The sequence below is a fragment of the Oryctolagus cuniculus genome, chromosome 15 (assembly GCF_964237555.1).
Source record: "Oryctolagus cuniculus chromosome 15, mOryCun1.1, whole genome shotgun sequence".
In the NCBI taxonomy this organism is placed as follows: domain Eukaryota; kingdom Metazoa; phylum Chordata; class Mammalia; order Lagomorpha; family Leporidae; genus Oryctolagus; species Oryctolagus cuniculus.
In genome coordinates, this window is record NC_091446.1 from 67,946,004 (window position 1) to 67,964,146 (window position 18,143).

Below are 18,143 nucleotides of genomic sequence, written 5' to 3' on the forward strand. Positions count from 1 at the left end.
AAAAAAAAAAAAAAAAAATTAAAGATTGAGCCGGAGCTTTGGGAAATTATTTAACAAGTATCTTTTTTTATGCCTTGACATTAAGCTGGCCTAACTACATTCCAGGGAATAGGGACTGTGTGCTAATCTAAAGGGTAGTCAGTGCTGATGGCAGCGTTTCAGCCTTGCTCTCAGTACTCAATCAAGCTATTACTAACAAACGCAGGAGAGGAATCATGCCAGGGCCCTACATCTTCTTCCTGCCTGGAAATTGTCTTGATTTAAGTAACTGTCCTGTGGCAACCTCTGGCTTTCAGAATGCGGTGAGGGGGTGGGTTTGCAATGCCTGTTTATTTAATGCCAGGTCACTTCTGTCTCCGGCAAAAGACAACAGTTCCATCCGAAATTTCTAAGGCAGCCGGGGGGAAATCGCCGTTGAGCAGGGAGAGGGGTGAGGCGGGGGCGGAAAGCTCTGCTCAGTTTGGAGGCTTGGGGAGGGAGTAGAATTAATGTGCACCTTGCAAAGGGGAGATGCAAAAGAGTTAAGCTTCTGGTCATACAATGTTACAGTACATTTTCAGTAAGAAAAAAAAAATACAAGGGGACTGCCTAACTATTCCACAATATGGGAATGATTAAATATACTGGGATACTTCGAAAAGTTTGTGGAAAGTGGTTTTAAAAGATAAGTGCATTTTGATGCAAAAAAAGAAGTTGAAATCCATGCATCAGAGGGAGCCTCCAAAAATTCACAAAAATACATATTTTGGAAAAAAAACTACACATAGTTTTTTAATTGTACCAAAATAAACTTACCTTTCAAGACCACTTTTCTACAAACTTTCTGAAACACCCTCATGCTACCAGACATGTCTACAGTGGAAAAGCGTCACCAGGGAAAGAGGCTGAGCAAACTCCTGGGAGCCATCAAGCATTTCAAAGAAGAAGTGAAAAAAAAAGGTCCTAGGACAATTCAAAAAGAATTGTTTCATTTATATGGGAAAAAAAACCTCACAAATAAAGCCATCCATTTATGATTGTATGTAAATTCTGAGAGAAAGCACAGGAAAACACACACTAGACTATTAACAGTAATTACCTCTGGGGAAGGGGATAAGGATGGAGAAAGTGAAGGAGGAAGTTTCCTTTTGACTTTATATATTTCTGTATTGTTTGAATATTTTATAACAAGGATGTACTTTTATATTACTGGTATAATTAAAAATAAATAAGCCAGTAAACAGATTTTTTTTTTAATGCCACAACAAAAGATAATGGAAAAACACCCAGCTTGGGGTAGTAATGGCAGACAATCCAGGGATGTAACCACAGGTAAACCTGCACAGAGGTGCAAGGACAGGGCCATGACCTGCATGAGCTCTTTGTCTTCAAGAGGGATCGCAGCAAAGGGAACCGGGACAGACACCCCACGTCAGAGCTTGCCAGTGGCCATGCAGCATTATTCAGGATTCCCAGGGGGCAAGAGCCTCCTGGGTCGCCAACCGGACTTGAGCTTTTTGCTTTGCCAGCCTGGAGACCTGTGTCACCTTCAACTCACTGACCATGTGGCCAACTGCTTCTGCATATCTTCCTCTCACCCCTGTTCCTAGGGAAGTGACTTTGAGAGGACAGGACCTGTCTGAAGACATGGAACCCACTGATCCTATTGTATGACTGGTGGTGGTCATGATGCCATTCTCAGGCCCCAAACTAATGCTGGAAACTGTAGCTGTGGAGGGAGGCGCCTGTAGTGCTGTGGGTTCTGGGAGACACAGGTTCCAGGCTGTGGAGCAGTACCTTTCAAGACAGGGAGGAGAGTGTTCTCTCCTCATAGTACAAAATAAGTCTGATCAACTTCCTGAATCATTGTGCCAGTGTATAAGCTCCAAGTGCCTACATCCATATTCTTTTAATTTTCACCTTGTAGGGACTCCAGCAGTGATTGTGATATAGGGCGTTCCCAGTGCAGTCATAGACACGTGATTCCAAACCATAAGAAATACAAAGGACATACACAGAAGCCTCTTGAGTTTCTCTGGACTGGCCCTATCTGTAGGATACTGTTTAAACAATGACATATGTGATGGCATAGATGAGGGCCCATTTTGTACAAATCTCTTGTGCTTGTGTATGTCAGATTTTTGGAGGGTTTGAAAAGGGCCTGGAAATATGAGAGTTCAATCATTCATATGAAGGCAGGAATGTGTACAAGAGCAGGGAGAAGGAAACACATCCACATACACAACATGCATATACATGTACAAAAAGCATCACCCACACTTACATACAGACATACGCACACATACACACAGACTCAAATATCCATCTAAAATAATAAGCTCTTCATAAAGGGACTGTTAGTGGTTAGGGAACCACATGGAGGAGTGTACAGGAAGATAATAATCAAACCTATCATATTTCTGAAATTAGCCAACTATGCATATATTTATGCTTTTTTTGTGCTTGCCTGTTGGCTCCTTGGTGACTATTTTTGCCTAGTGCATGGGTTTCTAAGGCAGTAGGTTTTGGGCCCTGCATCTAGGAGAGCTCTGACATTTTCCTTTAAATATTTATTATGTACCTACTGTGCACTATGCAGACAAGCGGTGGCCACTAATGAGTACTATCTGAGGACAGATCCTTATATCTTCCCTAACAAACTACAACACTTGACTGCTTTCCCCACTTTTCCGGGGTTATGGAAGCTCATGATAGAAATAACAGATGTGGCTTCCTAAGAGGGGAGAAACTCAGACCTCTTGACATGTAAAAAAAGAGAAAAGTTCCTATGTTTTACAGATACGAACTTATGAGAAAAATGTCCAAAGGATAAATGAGGTTTGCATGATTTGTGACATGGAAAACAGTATCAAGCACTTAAATGAATACCTTTTTTGTAATTTGTGGGAAAGACATTGATTATGATTAGGAATTGATTAGCTATATTGTGTCCTATATCCTCACACTAAATTGTGGAGTCTCAAAATGTTCCTTTTAGATCGAGGTCCTTCTGTTTTGCAATCAAGAACATCACATGCATATAGTGTACACACACACAGACATACACACAGCAGCATGGAAACACTGCCAGGTTTCTGAATGAATGGCGATAGGGCCTGGCTTACAGTAGGGGTTGGCTACAGCCAAGATAAAGAACTCTGTTGTTTACACTTACTAAGTCAAAAACACAAGGTGGTACAGATCAAAGACTCCCTATGCCTTAATAGGACAGCAGAATGTTTCAAATAGATCTACAAGCGAATTTTTTCTATAACCATCGCAATGTTCTACAGTTGGGATGGGAGAGAGGGAGAGTATCTAGACACAGATATGGTTAATACATCTGGTATCAGTTAAACTTCACCCTTCCCAAGAGGCTGAACTTGGTGGTAAATTCATCTTAATAGAGTCTCCCAGGATTTGGACTTTCCTATTCAGAGCAGAGGGGAGGACCGGGTCCTCAGACCCACACCCAGATGGAGAAGCCGAGGTATGATCAAAGCTGCCACGAGGACGTCCCTCTGGGATTGTCTTTTGTGAACAAGCAGAAGGGCCTCAAGGATGTGACCTTGGACTTACAGGCAATATGGACACTTTGGGGAAGTTATGAAGCGTCTCCCATTCCCGCTTGAGGTACTCGATGGAGCCCACAAACACAATGTGCTTGAGCTCGTGGTAATGGAAGTTGCTGGCACGGAGCGGCATCACCAGGTTCCGGAGACCAATCAGGGCTGAGCTGACGTCGCCGAAGATGCAGACCACCACGTGGCCACTGAGGACAGTCATGGCGGCTTCGCTCCGCGTCTGTGGCAGGAAGATGGGAGTGAGCGCTAGAGAGAAGACTCCAGAGGGTTTCATACGGAGAAAAAAAGATCTCTTGTGCCAGAGACCAAGGAAACAGTGCTAGGTGCTTACTACGTGCTATTTTTTTTTATTTTATCAACATTATTTACACGCATATACCATAAAGTACTATATTGATAGAAAAAATGTAAGCACAAACCCACACCTATACTCACCACCTTCTTTAATAAAGACATAGCTAGCTTACATGCACGTGAGTCCATGTTCTATACTGATTTGCAGAGGGAAGATGAATGGTTATGTTATTTAAAGAGGAAAGTCTTGGTTTATCAACGTGAACTTGTGGATAAAATGAAAGGCCTATCTGTCTGAGCTTTTTTGCAGAGATGACGACAAAATGGTCAGATTCCAATTCTGGTCTCAGCTAGAGAAGTTCGAGTTTTCAGTTCCAGACTTACCAGTGAACTGCAACAGAACGTCAGTAGGTAGAACACAACATCTAAAGCCCGGGGCTGAAAATCGAGGCCTACAGCCTAACATGGTCCACTAAAGCCTTCTGTGCGTTGTAAACTAAAAATGATTTTTTTTTGAAGATTTATTTATTTGAGAGGCAGAGTTACAGAGAGAGAGAAGGAGAGACAGTGAGAGAGCTTCATCCGCTGGTTCACTCCACAAATGGCTGCAATAGCCAGAGCTGGGCTGATCTGAAGCCAGGAGCCAGGAGTTCCTTCTGGGTTTCCCACGAGAGTGCAGGGGCCCGAGCACTTGGGCCATCCTCCACTGCCTTCCCAGGCCATAGCTGAGAGCTGGACTGGAAAGGGGCAGCCGGGACATGAACCGGTGCCCATATGGGATGATGGCACCACAGGTGGAGGCCTAACCTACTACACCACAGCACCAGCCCCCCAAAAATGATCTTTATACTTCTAAATGGTTGGAAAAAATGAAAAATTATTTCACATTATCTGAAAAGACTAGAATTCAAAATCCAATAAAGTTTTATTAGGATACAGCCAAGCTCACTCATTTAGGAACTGAACATGACTGCTTTCAGGTTATAACAGCAGAGCTGATTAGTTGTGCCCGAGATCTTAAGGCCACAAAACCTAAATTATTCACTGTATGCCACTTTATAGACAAACAATGCTGACCTGGTCCAATGAGGGCCCACCTTGTATAAGCCATTTAGAGAAAGGCCCTCCTCTCCTCAATGACCATTAAAAGGGTCTAAAGAAAGATCAGTAAGAGCAACAGGTTAACTCCAAGTCCGTATTTCCGAAGGACACAAAAGAAACTACAAAGTCACTCTCATTAGAGAAGGAACCCAGGCAGTGTGAATGGCTCCCTGCTACTGCTGGCCCTGATGTTCACCATGCTACAGAAGTAGAGAACAGAACAAGGACGCCAGCTGTCAGCCTGTCTCTGCCTCTCCTTCTGGTCCGTTGCCTCCCGCCTCACCTTCCCTTCTCCCTGCCCACCCACCGCATGCCTGCATGGAACCGTGTGGCTTACAATGCTTTAGGGAAGGCATATTAATGTCCACTGCACACATCAAACTCTGCTTGATTTAATTCCTAGAATTGACCGGTGTATTGATTGTTTAAATGCCAATTTTGCAATTCACTACAATGTCAGGGTTATTACAGTAACCCCCAAGGAGAGTAGGAAGCTAGCGCTCATTCCCTGATCGTTAGAATAAAGCAAGGCTGTCACCATTATTGGTTTCCCTGTGTAACAGCACAGGGCAAGCTGAGACACAGGCTAAAAGAAACGTCTTATAAACTGTGACCAAAGGGGCTGCCCAGGGGAGCTCACACAATCTATCACCACTCCGTGGAGAAGACATGGAGTTAGTTATCTGGGCCGCATGGAACTGGGAATGCCTGGGTATTACCAGCAGAGAGTCAGCCAGCATGCCACATTCTGCATTGGGCCTCCTAATTATTTTTAATTGGCCAAGTCACCTGAGAGGCTGACTCCCTTCAAAAAGCTGGAGAACTATAAACTGGGTCCAGAGTAGAAGCTGGAAACCCAAAACGGGGAGATGGAAAAGTCACCATTTAGCGGAGTGGGTTGGAAACAGATGCTGATCCCAGGAGCTTAGAACAGGGACTCAACACATCAATCCTCAGACTAGCCCCAGCAACATCACCTGGAGAACCTTGTACGATCCTGATGCCTGTACCTCTGCCCTGGAGAGCCCGATTCTGCCAAGTTTAAGACCCACTAGAGAAACTACTCATGTGCTTCTCTACCCATCCTCCAAGGAGTTGGGCCCTCACAGCCTCAAATCTCTTTGAAGTGCAACTTGTTTGCATCTGATGGGAGTTCCTGAGCTACTTAAACATAAATGGTCCTTTTCTTCTAGATTTGAACACCACTTTGTGCCTCACATTCACATTCACATCTTCTTTCCAATTAGATGATCATTTCTAAGACTGGGACCATCTCTTATGTATTCAGATCCCCAAAGCAGTTAGTGTCCTGTGCCCAGTGGGTATGTAATACCTCAAAGCATCTCCACATGGCCCTTCCTACAATTCTCATCTCTACTCCAACATCATTTGGCAGAGGGCTTATCACATTGGCTCAACAGTACCTGCTATTCTCTTTCTAGTTTAAGACCCTGGTTTATTTTCCTCATAGCACTTCGTCAATGCAAGTTGAGTATTTCTTATCCAAAGCACTTGGGACTAAACCTATTTTGGATTTCAGATTTTTTTGTATTTTGAAATATTTGCATATGATATATCTTGGGGATGGGACTCAAGTTTAAACATGCAGTTCATTTATGTTTCATATATACCTTATACACTTAGTCTGAAAGTAATTTTATACAATAGTTCTACTGGACCTGCATTTGGACTGGGTCCTTATCACTTGAGGTCAGATGTGGAACTTTCTACTTGTGGTGTCATGTTAGTTTCCAGTTTTCCAGCATTTCAGACACCGGATTTCTGAACTGGGGATGTTCAACGTGTATTTGGAATATATCACATATTCATTTGCCTACCTGGAGATCTCTTTGCTCCCACTAGAGTACAGCTCTACAAAAGCCATCAGTAGGGCTTGTATCTCTAGCAACAAGAACACTGCCTAGCATATATAATGAGCTTCTCATAAATAGTTTGTAAAGGATGCTATTTTTCAGATGAATTTGTTTAAACTCTTTCCCAATGGAAAGATGTTGATCGGGTGTCCGTTAGCAAGTACTCCTCAGGAATATCAAAGCAAATCATTACAAGCTTGGGTATCAAATTGGGCACTCCACCTGTGACCTACCACAGGTGGCTAACAGCTAAGCTTACTTCACCAGAGCAACAGTGCAGTGGACAGAACCCCACAAGGTAAATACACAGAGCAGCGTTGTGGTTAGAACTTCTTGTGCTCCTCATACATTGGACAATGAGTATTGAGAATTCTGACTTTCTGTGCCTTTGTCTGCAATTTTGACACCTCAGAGAGAGCCTCCAGCGTGAGGCTGTATCGGTTGCCATGCTTGCCTATAATTAAGTTGAAAAAAATATACACTTGGATAAAAACAGAGGGGGAACTTGCTGGATTAGAGTACAAAGCCACTGTGGAGATCTGGCTCCATTCTTGTTTAGCGAAGGGAGTCCCGTCATCAGAAACGGTCAACTTCCCTGGCTGGCAAACAAGGAAGCCCACAGCAGTCTGAGGATTGGAAGCACTAAGGAGAAGGAACCTTCCCTGTGACCTTCCTTGATTATTAATCCATTTTCATGGATTAGCCAAACAATCCACTCTAGGAAAGCCGACGCCGGCATTAAAACCTAAAGCTGTTAGTACGACAAATGGAGAGAGCAGGATGCAGCGTTAGCTCTGCTGATGCTCCTGGGACAGGAAGAAGCCCATCGCTGAGGTGGGGATGTTCGGAAGCCAACAACAAAACAGGCTCCCGACCTTCCCAAGGTGGACCAGGGTTCACCGTCATTGTCAGCAAATGCACTTGTCTGTCCACATCATATGCTAAGAAGGCAGCACCCAGACTTCCTCATGGCTTTTTTTTTTTTTTTTTTTTGACAGGCAGAGTGGACAGTGTGAGAGAGAGACAGAGAGAAAGGTCTTCCTTTGCCGTTGGTTCACCCTCCAACGGTCGCCGCGGCCGGTGCACTGCGGCCAGCGCACCGCGCTGATCCGATGGCAGGAGCCAGGTGCTTCCTCCTGATCTCCCATGGGGTGCAGGGCCCAAGCACTTGGGCCATCCTCCACTGCACTCCCTGGCCACAGCAGAGAGCTGGCCTGGAAGAGGAGCAACCAGGACAGAATCCGGCGCCCCGACCGGGACTAGAAGCCGGTGTGCCGGCGCCGCAAGGCAGAGGATTAGCCTAGTGAGCCGCAGCGCCAGCCTCCTCATGGCTTTTAATAATGATGAGAATAATAACAGCTAACTTTACAGAAGCATATGTCAGATTGCAACCTTGTAAGTTAGGATCATCCTTATCTCATCTTACAAATAAAAGAATTGATGTGAAAAAAAAAAGTCAAGCAACATGCCCAAGGCCATGGGCTCACATGACAAAGGCATGTTCTGATTCCAGAACCCGGTCTCAAGAATTCCCATGATGCCTTTTACACAGCACCTGACCACTCGCTATTGTAATTAATCAATAAATATTCATGGATTGAAAATTCTACTCTCAGCTCATTTTCTAATCAGAGTTCTAGCTGCTTCAGTCTCTGTTTGGCCGGGGACTATATCATGCCCACTATTCAGTTAACACAACCTCATTGTGGCAGAAGAGGGTGACACGGTTTCCAGGTTCCTCACTCACCAGGATGACTTTCTCTATCTCCTTGGGTGCACACCAATGGAACATCCCTGTGGAGTCATACTTCTTCACGTTGGAGTCCATGTTGTCAATCTGATCATTGCCAGGAATTAACAAGGGGTCGTGTCTGGAAAGGAAAGGACAGGAAAACTGAAGTGGAAAGCGTGATAAATTATAAATGCAAAGTGTCCCCTGAGTTCCCCTTCAGAGGGGATGAAAGATGCAAAAGAAGTGGCTGTCACTGAAGAGTTTTGTGGAGTTTTGGTTTGGTTTGGTTTTTTGCTTACAGAATCTATCCTTTGAACGACAACAGCCCTGCACCACCCCCACTCATCTGGAAGTACAGGTGAGCCTTGTCGGGCAGTCCCCTTTCTTCTGCTTCTCTTTCCCTAAATATTCTTCAGCCACATCATTTCATGGACTCAGTCTAGCTTTTGATGGGGCTCTCTCGCTCCCTGGACTCTTGCTTGACCAACTATCCAATTTTTGCAGAACACACACACGCATGCACACACACACACGCATGCACACACATGCACACACCGTGCACGCACACGCTCACCAAAGGGTTGCTATTAGCATTGGCAATGAAGAGGAAACAATAGGAACAGAGCCTCATGCTGACTGACTGGCGTGAGGATGGAAAGCCAATTATTCACTCTTTCTGACTACAACTTCTGACGCGATGCTCTTCGCAGTAAAAGCTTTAACAGGCCGCTCTTTAAATATTTTAGCAATTTGCCCAATCAGATTTTGCTCTCTCCGGCTGAAGCCCTTTAAAGATTCAGCAGCGTGCCGCTTCAGAGCAGACTGACTACCAAATGCCCACATCTGGGATACATGATTTCAATACTAAACACCGCCTTCTCTCCTTGCCTTGACAACTGTATTTTCACTAACCACCCAATGACACCTCCCACCCCCCACCCCCCAACATCTCCACCTTCTCCTCCCAACTGCAGCATTTCTTGGATGAGAGCCTCAGCCCAGGAGCATCTTAATAAACTTGTCGCAAACTCACAGGGCTACATTCACCCTCTCGTGATGTGTTTATGGGAAGGAAAGGAAGACGCTTCCATAGCGGCCCCCTGCCCAGGGGGTTGGTGGAGCCTCACTGACAACCTTAAGAAGCAGGCACATCTGACAAGCTTCAAATAAACTCTTGCATCTTGGGTCCTATTCACTGCCCACGATGGTCTCAGCACTGCACTGTTGGGGGAGGTCGCTGCGGCTTTCTGCACTGACCACATGCAATTAGGACACTGCCAGGCGCACCTAACTATGGAGCGTTCTTCCCCCACATAATATTTGTTAACCAAGGTAGAAAATACAAGTAGGTGGGGAGGGCATTTGACCTAGAGGCTAAGATGCCTGTGTTCCATATAGGAGTGCTGGGGTTCAAGACCTGGCTCTGGCTCCTGGCTCCAGCTTCCTGCTAATGCAGACCCTACGCGATGGCCCAAGTGATTGGGTTCCTGCCACCCACTTGGGAAATCTGAGTCCCCTGTTCCCACCTTCAGTCCTAGGTGCTGCAGGCATTTGAAGAGTGAACCAGTAGATAGGAGCATTCTCTCTCACTCTCTCAACTCAATACATTTTTTTAAAAATAGTGAAAATAATATAGATTCAAACTCCAGAAGTTTATTATAAAGTGATTTTACCTATTAAATGACCCATTTCAAAGAATCAAAAGGTGATATTCACATACTATATTATATTTCTCCCTCTGAATATTTTTTTTAGATTTTATTTGAAAGGCAGACTTACAGAGAGAGAGAGAGAGAGAGAGAGAGAGAGAGATCTTCCATCCCCTGGTTCACTCCCCAAATAGCCACAACAGCCAGGGCTGGGCCAGGCCTGAAGCCAGGAGCCAAGAGCTTCTTCTGCATGTGGGTACAGGGGCCCAAGGACTTGGACCATCTTCCACTGCTTTCCCAGGCCATAAGCACAGAGCTGGATTGGAAGTGGAGCAGCCGGGACACAAATTGGCACCAATATGGATGCCAGCACCACAGCACCACAGGCAGAGGCTTAGCCCCCTATGCCACAGCGTTGGCCCCATCCCCTGAAATTTTTATATTTCTCATTTATATGTCCAGGACATGGAGATTGGGACAGTATGGTCTCAGACCTGGAGTTAAGCTTTTATTTATTGAAGATTTATTTATTTGAAAGTCAGAGTTATAGAGAGGCAGAGGTAGAGAGAGAGAGATCTTCTATCCACTGGTTCACACAGCTACCTACGGCCAGGGCTGTGCCAGGAGCTAGGAGCTTTTTCTGGGTCTCGCACATGGGTGGCAGGAGCCCAAGCATTTGGATCATCTTCCACTGCTTTTTCCAGGTGCATTAACAAAGAACTGGATTGGAAGTGGAGCAGCCACTTGAACAAGTAAGTACCCATATAGAATGCTGACATTGTAGGCAGAGGCTTTACCCGCTGCACCACAATGCCAGCTCCAGGAGTTAACTTTTTAAATACCTACCGTGACCCCCCCCCAAATGCTCCCCACCCTCTCATAAGTGGGGAAACTCTGACTTCATTTAATTATTCTGGATAATTTGTTTTGAGGCTATACTAGTTGCCAGCTTCCATGGGAGATCATCCTCCAAGGTTCTCCTCAACACACAAGCTAGATTACGCCAGGAACTGCCATGTCCAACACCCAACAAACACAGAGCAGCATCTCAGTGGCTGGGTGGTTTGGGGGGTTTTAGGGTATTGTAAAAACACTTGGCCAACTATCAAATACTGAACTGGGACAAAAATGCTAAAATAAAAAGGAAGTTCCTGATAACTGGTCACAGATTAGGGTAAGGGAAAAGTTTGAGCCTTGAGTTTTGGTTTTTATCTTTGAAGAATCTCTAATAGCTCTATAGAAACCTTGTCTCTGGGATAGGTAGCTAGACAAAAGCCACCACAGGGAAGAGGTTTGAGAAAATAAACAAAATGAATACTTTCCAGCCCCTGAAGAACATATTTCAGTTGCAAGAGGCTGTTAATAACGTTGCCCTGAAGACACTGAGCCAGACTTATTCTCTCTCACTCTGCTTGTCTAGTGGAGAGAAAGTGTTATGTCTGGTAGAGTGGAGACCTATCCCTAGTGTCTTCTGTATTTAAGGCTTAGCTAGGACTACATTCATATGCAAACATGCAAATGATACAGCAAGCTGGTGAAAATTCCTGTTAGAAGATACATGTTTTGGGGCCAATGCTGCAGCATAGCAGGTAAAGCTGTTGCCTGCAATGCCAGCATCTGATATGGGCGCCGGTTCAAGTCCTGGCTGCTCCACTTCTCATCCAGCTCTCTGCTATGGCCTGGGAAAGCAGTAGAAGATGGCCCAAGTCCTTGGGCCCCTGCATCTATGTGGGAGACCTGGAAGAAGCTCCTGGCTCCTGGGTTCGGATGGGTGCAGCTCTGACCACTGCAGCAAATTGGAGAGCAAACCGGTGGATGGAGGGTCTCTCTCTCTGTCTGTCTCTCTCTCCTCTCTCTGTGTAACTCTGACTTTTAAATAAATAAATGAATCTTAAAGAAGAAGATACATGTCCTGGGAAGGACTCATTCCTTGGGCATAACGACCTGCAATCCTCATTGTAGAAAAGTAAATAAGTAAGTTTGATGATCAATTGCCACTTGGTAAAAAGTACAAAAAAAAAAGCTAAGGTCATGGGGCCAGTGCTGTGGTGCAGCGGGTTAACGCCCTCACCTGCAGTGCCGGCATTCCATGTGGGTGCTGGTTCAAGACCTGGCTGCTCCACTTCCAATCCAGCTCTCTGCTGTGGCCTGGGAAGGCAGTGGAAAATGGCCCAGGTCCTTGGCCCCTGCACCCGCATGGGAGACCCAGAGGAAGCTCCTGGCTCCTGCCTTCGGATCGGGCAGCTCAGGCAGTTGCGGCCAACTGGGGAGTGAACCATTGGATGGAAGACCTTTCTCTCTCTCTCTCTCTCTCTCTCTCTCTCTCTCTGCCTCTCCTTCTCTCACTGTGTGGCTCTGACTTTCAAATAAATAAATACATCTTTAAAAAAAACAGCTAAGGTCAAGCTTTGTTACCTTTGTTGGGGAGCTGGAGAAGACACTAGAGCCACCAGTCATGACTGGCACTGGGACAGGCAGCAGTGTCTAGGAAGTCTCAGAAGCACTCCAGTCTACACTCTGCTCCCCACAAATCTCTCAGCCTAGCCTGCATAATGTGAACATGCAACATCCAGGATTTGCCCCACAGGGTCTCATCTGTGGAACATCAACATTATCTTCTGCACAAAGACATTTCTTTTTCTGACCAGCCACGGTATCTGGAACTCCAATTTTGGTTTCTCGAATCAGTAAAGCAATCAACCAGCACAAATCCTCTATTCTAAGCCAGGAATGGAGGGACTGTAATGATTAAGATAGAGTCTATTGTCAAAGAGAAGGGCATAGTGGGACAGAAGAAAGCAAAGATAAATCAATAGTTACGATATACTGTGATAGGTGCATAAGCAAAGTAAAGTCCTAGGTGGTACAAGGACACCACAAAAGATGCTGCTCATTGCTTGACTGAGTCCCATCAAGGAAGACTTAAAGAAGGTGGCATCTGGCCTGAGCCATGAAATGTAAAGAGAAACCTGTTAAAATTTCAGTATTGATCCATCAGTAGCCATTTTGGGCCCCTCAGAGAACTGAGATCCCAATTAAAAAAGGCCAAGTAATGACATCCAAAAGCATGGTTGGAAATGTCACATATGGAACTGCCTTGTCTAGGTGTAAGAGACTTGGGCCAGGTCTGTAAGAAGTTTTCAGGGATGCACTGGCAATCACCAAGTGGCAGGTGGATTCCACTGGTTCAGCAGGATCAACTGTGGACAGCTCTAGAAATTATGTATGAGTTCAGAGAAAAAGAAACACATTTCCAAAAAAGGAAGAATGCTGTAAAAAAAAATGGACAACTGTCAAAAATGAAATGAGTTGTTTCCCAAGACCATGGATTTCCTACTATTTGAGACACTTCAGAAGAGCTAGGGCTATAGAGATTTCACCATTAATGTTGAGTGTGCCTTGAAGATCTTGAAGGTTTGAAGTAGTGGGTTCTCACTGAGCAGAGAAGTAGCTGGAAGCATTCTGGAAGTGTTGGACCACTGTTGGGCATTCAAAGGCCTAGGTATACTGAGTAGGTGAAGAAAGACTGTTGGAGCAAAGACGGGAGATAAGAAACACAGGCAATGGATGACTTCATCATTGCATCAAAGGCCAGCTCTGTTCTGCATTCATTGCCTTCCACTATGTGGGAAGAAGCTTGGAATATGATTTATTCCAGTAACATGGAGTTGGTCATTACTTCAGGACAGCCAGGATATGTTTCTTTACCATGTATGTTCCTGTATGTCAAGCATCTGGGGTTGGCTTATGTTTCAGGGAGATCTCTGACACAGGTGGAGAGTGAAGAGTCAGTTATCCACATGAATGGCTGCTGACAAATTGCGGTTTGCACTATTATAAGAAAATCCCAAGCATTTCTGATTGAGCACACCAATCAGTGTTTCTATGACCTGGGAAGACCCAGAGTGATTAGGCAGCCTGTTGCACATGCAAAGAAAGATCATCAGAAACCTCTCTGAAGAAGGCAAGTCAACATCATCAGTTTACAAAAGCCCAAGAACTTCATTCAAAGGCTCTCAGAGAACTCCATAAAGACCACTTAGCTGCAACCAAGGGTTTATACTACATTTTGCCTTTCATTTCGTAATGACTCCCTGTATTTCTTCAACTCATACAGTAATTCCCAACTCCCCTAAAATGCGCCATCATTAATTCAAAGCTCATTTATCATGAAGCAGCCAATGTGGATGCCTTATTTTAGAGCAATAATAACTCCATGAGGTGATGGATACCTGATATATCACTGTGAAAAACTGAATCATGGGGCCGGCACCATGGCTCACTTGGTTAATCCTCCACCTGTGGCACCAGCATCCCATATGGGCACTGGGTTCTAGTGCCTGTTGCTCCTCTTCCAGTCCAGCTCTCTGCTGTGGTCTGGGAGGGAAGTAGTAGATGGCCCAAGTGCTTGGGCCCCTGCACCTGCATGGGAGACCAGGAAGGAGCACCTGGCTCCTGGCTTTGAATCGGCACAGCGCCAGCCGTAGCAGCCATTTGGGGGGTGGGGGTGAGCCAACAGAAGGAAGACCTTTCTCTCTGTCTCTCTCTCTCTCTCACTGTCTATAACTCTACCTGTCAAATAAAAAAATTGAATCATGTCCCACACTCAAAATTTGTATGTTGAAGTCTTAAGCCACAGTAGCTCAGAACACGACTGCATTTTGAGATATGCTTTGAAAAAGGTAATTAAGCTAAAATGAGGTGGCCTTTTAAAAGGAGGAGAATTTGACAGACACGAACAGAGGGAAAGCCATGTAAAGATCTGGGGAGAAGACAGAGACCCACAAGTCAGGGAGCAAGACCTGGAACAGATCTTTCCTTCATGACCCTCAGGAGGAACCAACCACGCTGAGACCTTGATTTTGGACTTTTGGCCTCCACAGCTGAGAACATAAATTTCTGTTATTTAAGACATGGCATCTATGGTACTTTGTTACCACATTTTGTGCAAATTTACAAAATAAGGGAACTAGGATCCAGGGTATCAGAGAGTCCTCAGTGGATGGTTCTGGTTGCCCTTCCTGAACCGTCTTAGTAACACTCTAGGGGCTGGTGCTGTGGTACAGTAGGTTAATCCTCCACCTGTGGAACCAGCATCCAATAGGACTCCAGTTCTAGTCCCGGCTGCTCCTCTTCTGATCCAGCTCTCTGCTGTGGCCTGGGAAAGCAGTAAAAGATGGCCCAAGTGCTTGGGCCCCCTGCACCCATGTGGGAGACCCAGAAGAAGCTCCTGGATGCTGGCTTCGGATTGGCCCAGTTCCAGCCATTGTGGCCACTTGGGGAGTGAACCAGTGGATGGAAGGCCTTTCTTTCTGTCTTTTCCTCTCTCTGTCTGTAACTCTGGCTCGCAAGTAAATAAATAAAATCTTAAAAAAAGAGAGAGAATTAACCTTCAAAGGAGGCATTTGGGAACTGATACAAGTGAGGGCAGGAAACAACCCTTTCCTTAGTGACAACATAACACACTGGTTAGTGCACTAGCTCCAGAACCACAATGCCCATTTTCAAATCTTGCCTCATCTACTACTTGCCATGTTGTATCTTGCCTCAGGTTCTGTTTTTTACCTATAAAGTGGGAATATTCATCATCATTACTCAATGGATTACATTTGAGGATTTCATGATTACAGACATGCTATACCTTGAGTATAGATCATGCCACAGAACAGGTCCCATGATGTTAACCACTAGCATTATCATTCTTCACGCTTATCTCAGGATCTACTCATATTCTAGCCCTGGTTAGGATGAAAGTAGACAGGAAAGGCAGTGCAGCCCACCAATAATGATCTCAGGTTATCACTGTTTTATCTGCTACTGCCTCTACAGCTCCACATTGGGCAGCCAACATGACCTGAACCCTGGCAAAGGCTGCCGCGCTAAAACTCTTGCCTACATTTTGTGATTTACCCATCACAATAATCCTTGTATGTAAGTTCTATTATCATCAACCCCTGGGTGTAGACAAGAAACAGGGTGGAGAGCTAATTGGCTCAGATGGCCCAGCAAGTGAGAGGAGAGCAAGAGAGCAAGGCTTTCATGGAAAGTCTTTATGTCTGGAAGTCAGTGCTGCTGGGCCCCTGACCTGCACCCTCCACCTGTCCCTTCTCCATCAGAGCGCCCCAAGCCACAGTGCTCTAGGCTGCAAGGAAAGAGAAACCAGTGTTGCAGGCATTTATAAAATGCACAGCTTGCATAAATAAATAGTAGAAAATTTCCCATGAGCCCTTGTCAAGACAATGTGCTACGGAGAGTCTCAGTACGCAATTAAGGCTGGGTGAGTCTTTGTCATGTCCCAAGTATCCGAAGGCTTAGTCTAGGAATACCTACTTTTTTATAACGGAGAAGCCCCAGTGAGTTAAATTTTTCATACCAATGCTCCTTGCATCCCAGCTCACATCTCCAACATCCACAGCTAGAAATTAAGCATGCCTGACTTCAGATAAAGAATCAAAGATCTCTGTTTGGGGGTTTGCAGAGCAAAGACTGCCACTTGCCATCAATTAATCTCAGGAAGTGAATTAAATGCCTGCCATAGCAGGAGCACAAAAAGCTTGCCTTGAAGACAACAGCCTAAAGCTAAACCACAAATCCCCTTCCTAGCAAACCTGCTGCAAGGAAGCCAGTATTATATTTTAAAGAGCACAGTTCTTACAGGACAACACAGCAAACCTCATGTGTTCTACGGCACTGGGTTCAATGTTGGACTTTGGAAATGTACACTGAAATGCAAGTAACCAACCAACCAAAGCTATGAAAGAGCAAAGTTACACACGCGTTTGAGAATGGCACACTTTCCTCAGCTTCATCTGCAGGCCCTCACCTTGCATCCCGTCCTAAGGTCTTGTCAGTCACTGCAAGCACCCACCTAGCTCAAAGCCAATTCTTGAGTGGAGCAAACTTCTCAGCACTCTACAGTAGTCCATCAAGTGGCATACTGATTTGTTTGGGTGTCTGTTATATCAGGCACTGTAGCGGGGAAAGCTGAGCACTTCTGACACCTCACAGTAAGGCGGAAGTGTTTCACCAACACTGAAATTGATTTCCCTTCCTGTGAGCACTTAGAGCAGGATGAGATGTCCCTTCAGAGATAATAATTTGCATGTCTTTTTCATGGGAATCATCCAGTGCCAGGGCCAGAAAAGACCTGCACAATCATTGGGTTTGGCTCTGCCAAGGCAACTGTGGGTAGGACTCCAAATTCAAGAAATCCATAGAAGACTAATTTTTAACTTGATAATTTTGCATGGTCAACGAATGAAGTGACCAATGGCTCTTCTGGCAGATAAAAATGTTCCCCACACCTGCTAGATGGTGAGCTGCTTCTAATTTTCTCCTCCATGGATTTTCAGAACTCATTGGAAGCCATGGTAGACACTCAATAAACAACCAAACTACTGAAAGGAGCTGATGCGTGATCTCTGGTCTCTGAACACTCCTGACACAGTCAGCAGAAACTCACCAGACCTTCTGCAGACACCAGGAAATGCACCCAGTAACAACCCATTCACTTCTGATATACTGTGACAATGTGTCTTGGACTCTTGCCTTGGTTTTCACTTACAGGGGCTACATTTGAATCAGGACGTAAAGTCATCAGAGTAACAGCATCATGAATGTAAGTGAAGGCTGTCTGAAGTCTGCACGGAGCCTGCGGCTGAAAGTCATGAGCAGAGAAGACCTAGGTGTAACACTGATGGTGGTAGACATAGATGATTTTAATGAGGCAGCTATTTAGTGCTCCCGTGTAAACTCTGATCGCTCCTGAGAGGTGGGCACCTACACCTCCATGTCTCTCTCTTATAAGTGGTTGTTCTCAAAGGCTGCACTGCCCACCACCAGCTATATCAGGATCACCAGGGAACTTGATAGAAAATGCTGATTCCAGAGCCCCTGCCCAGATCTACTGAACCATATACAGCAGGGTGTG

General features: G+C 45.2%; 1 protein-coding gene across 26 annotated transcripts in view; it reads right to left on the reverse strand.

Annotated features, from left to right (window-relative positions):
* Window positions 1–18,143, reverse strand: part of KCNMA1 (potassium calcium-activated channel subfamily M alpha 1) — a 781,282-nt gene that overhangs the window by 76,718 nt on the left and 686,421 nt on the right. For 25 of the 26 annotated variants that reach the window (XM_070056975.1, XM_070056978.1, XM_070056976.1 and 22 more), the window contains 2 exon segments: window positions 8,580–8,703; window positions 3,559–3,783 (listed from right to left, as the gene is read on the reverse strand). In XM_070056975.1, coding sequence (XP_069913076.1) covers window positions 3,559–3,783; window positions 8,580–8,703 — 349 coding nt within the window. 26 annotated transcript variants of the gene reach the window in all.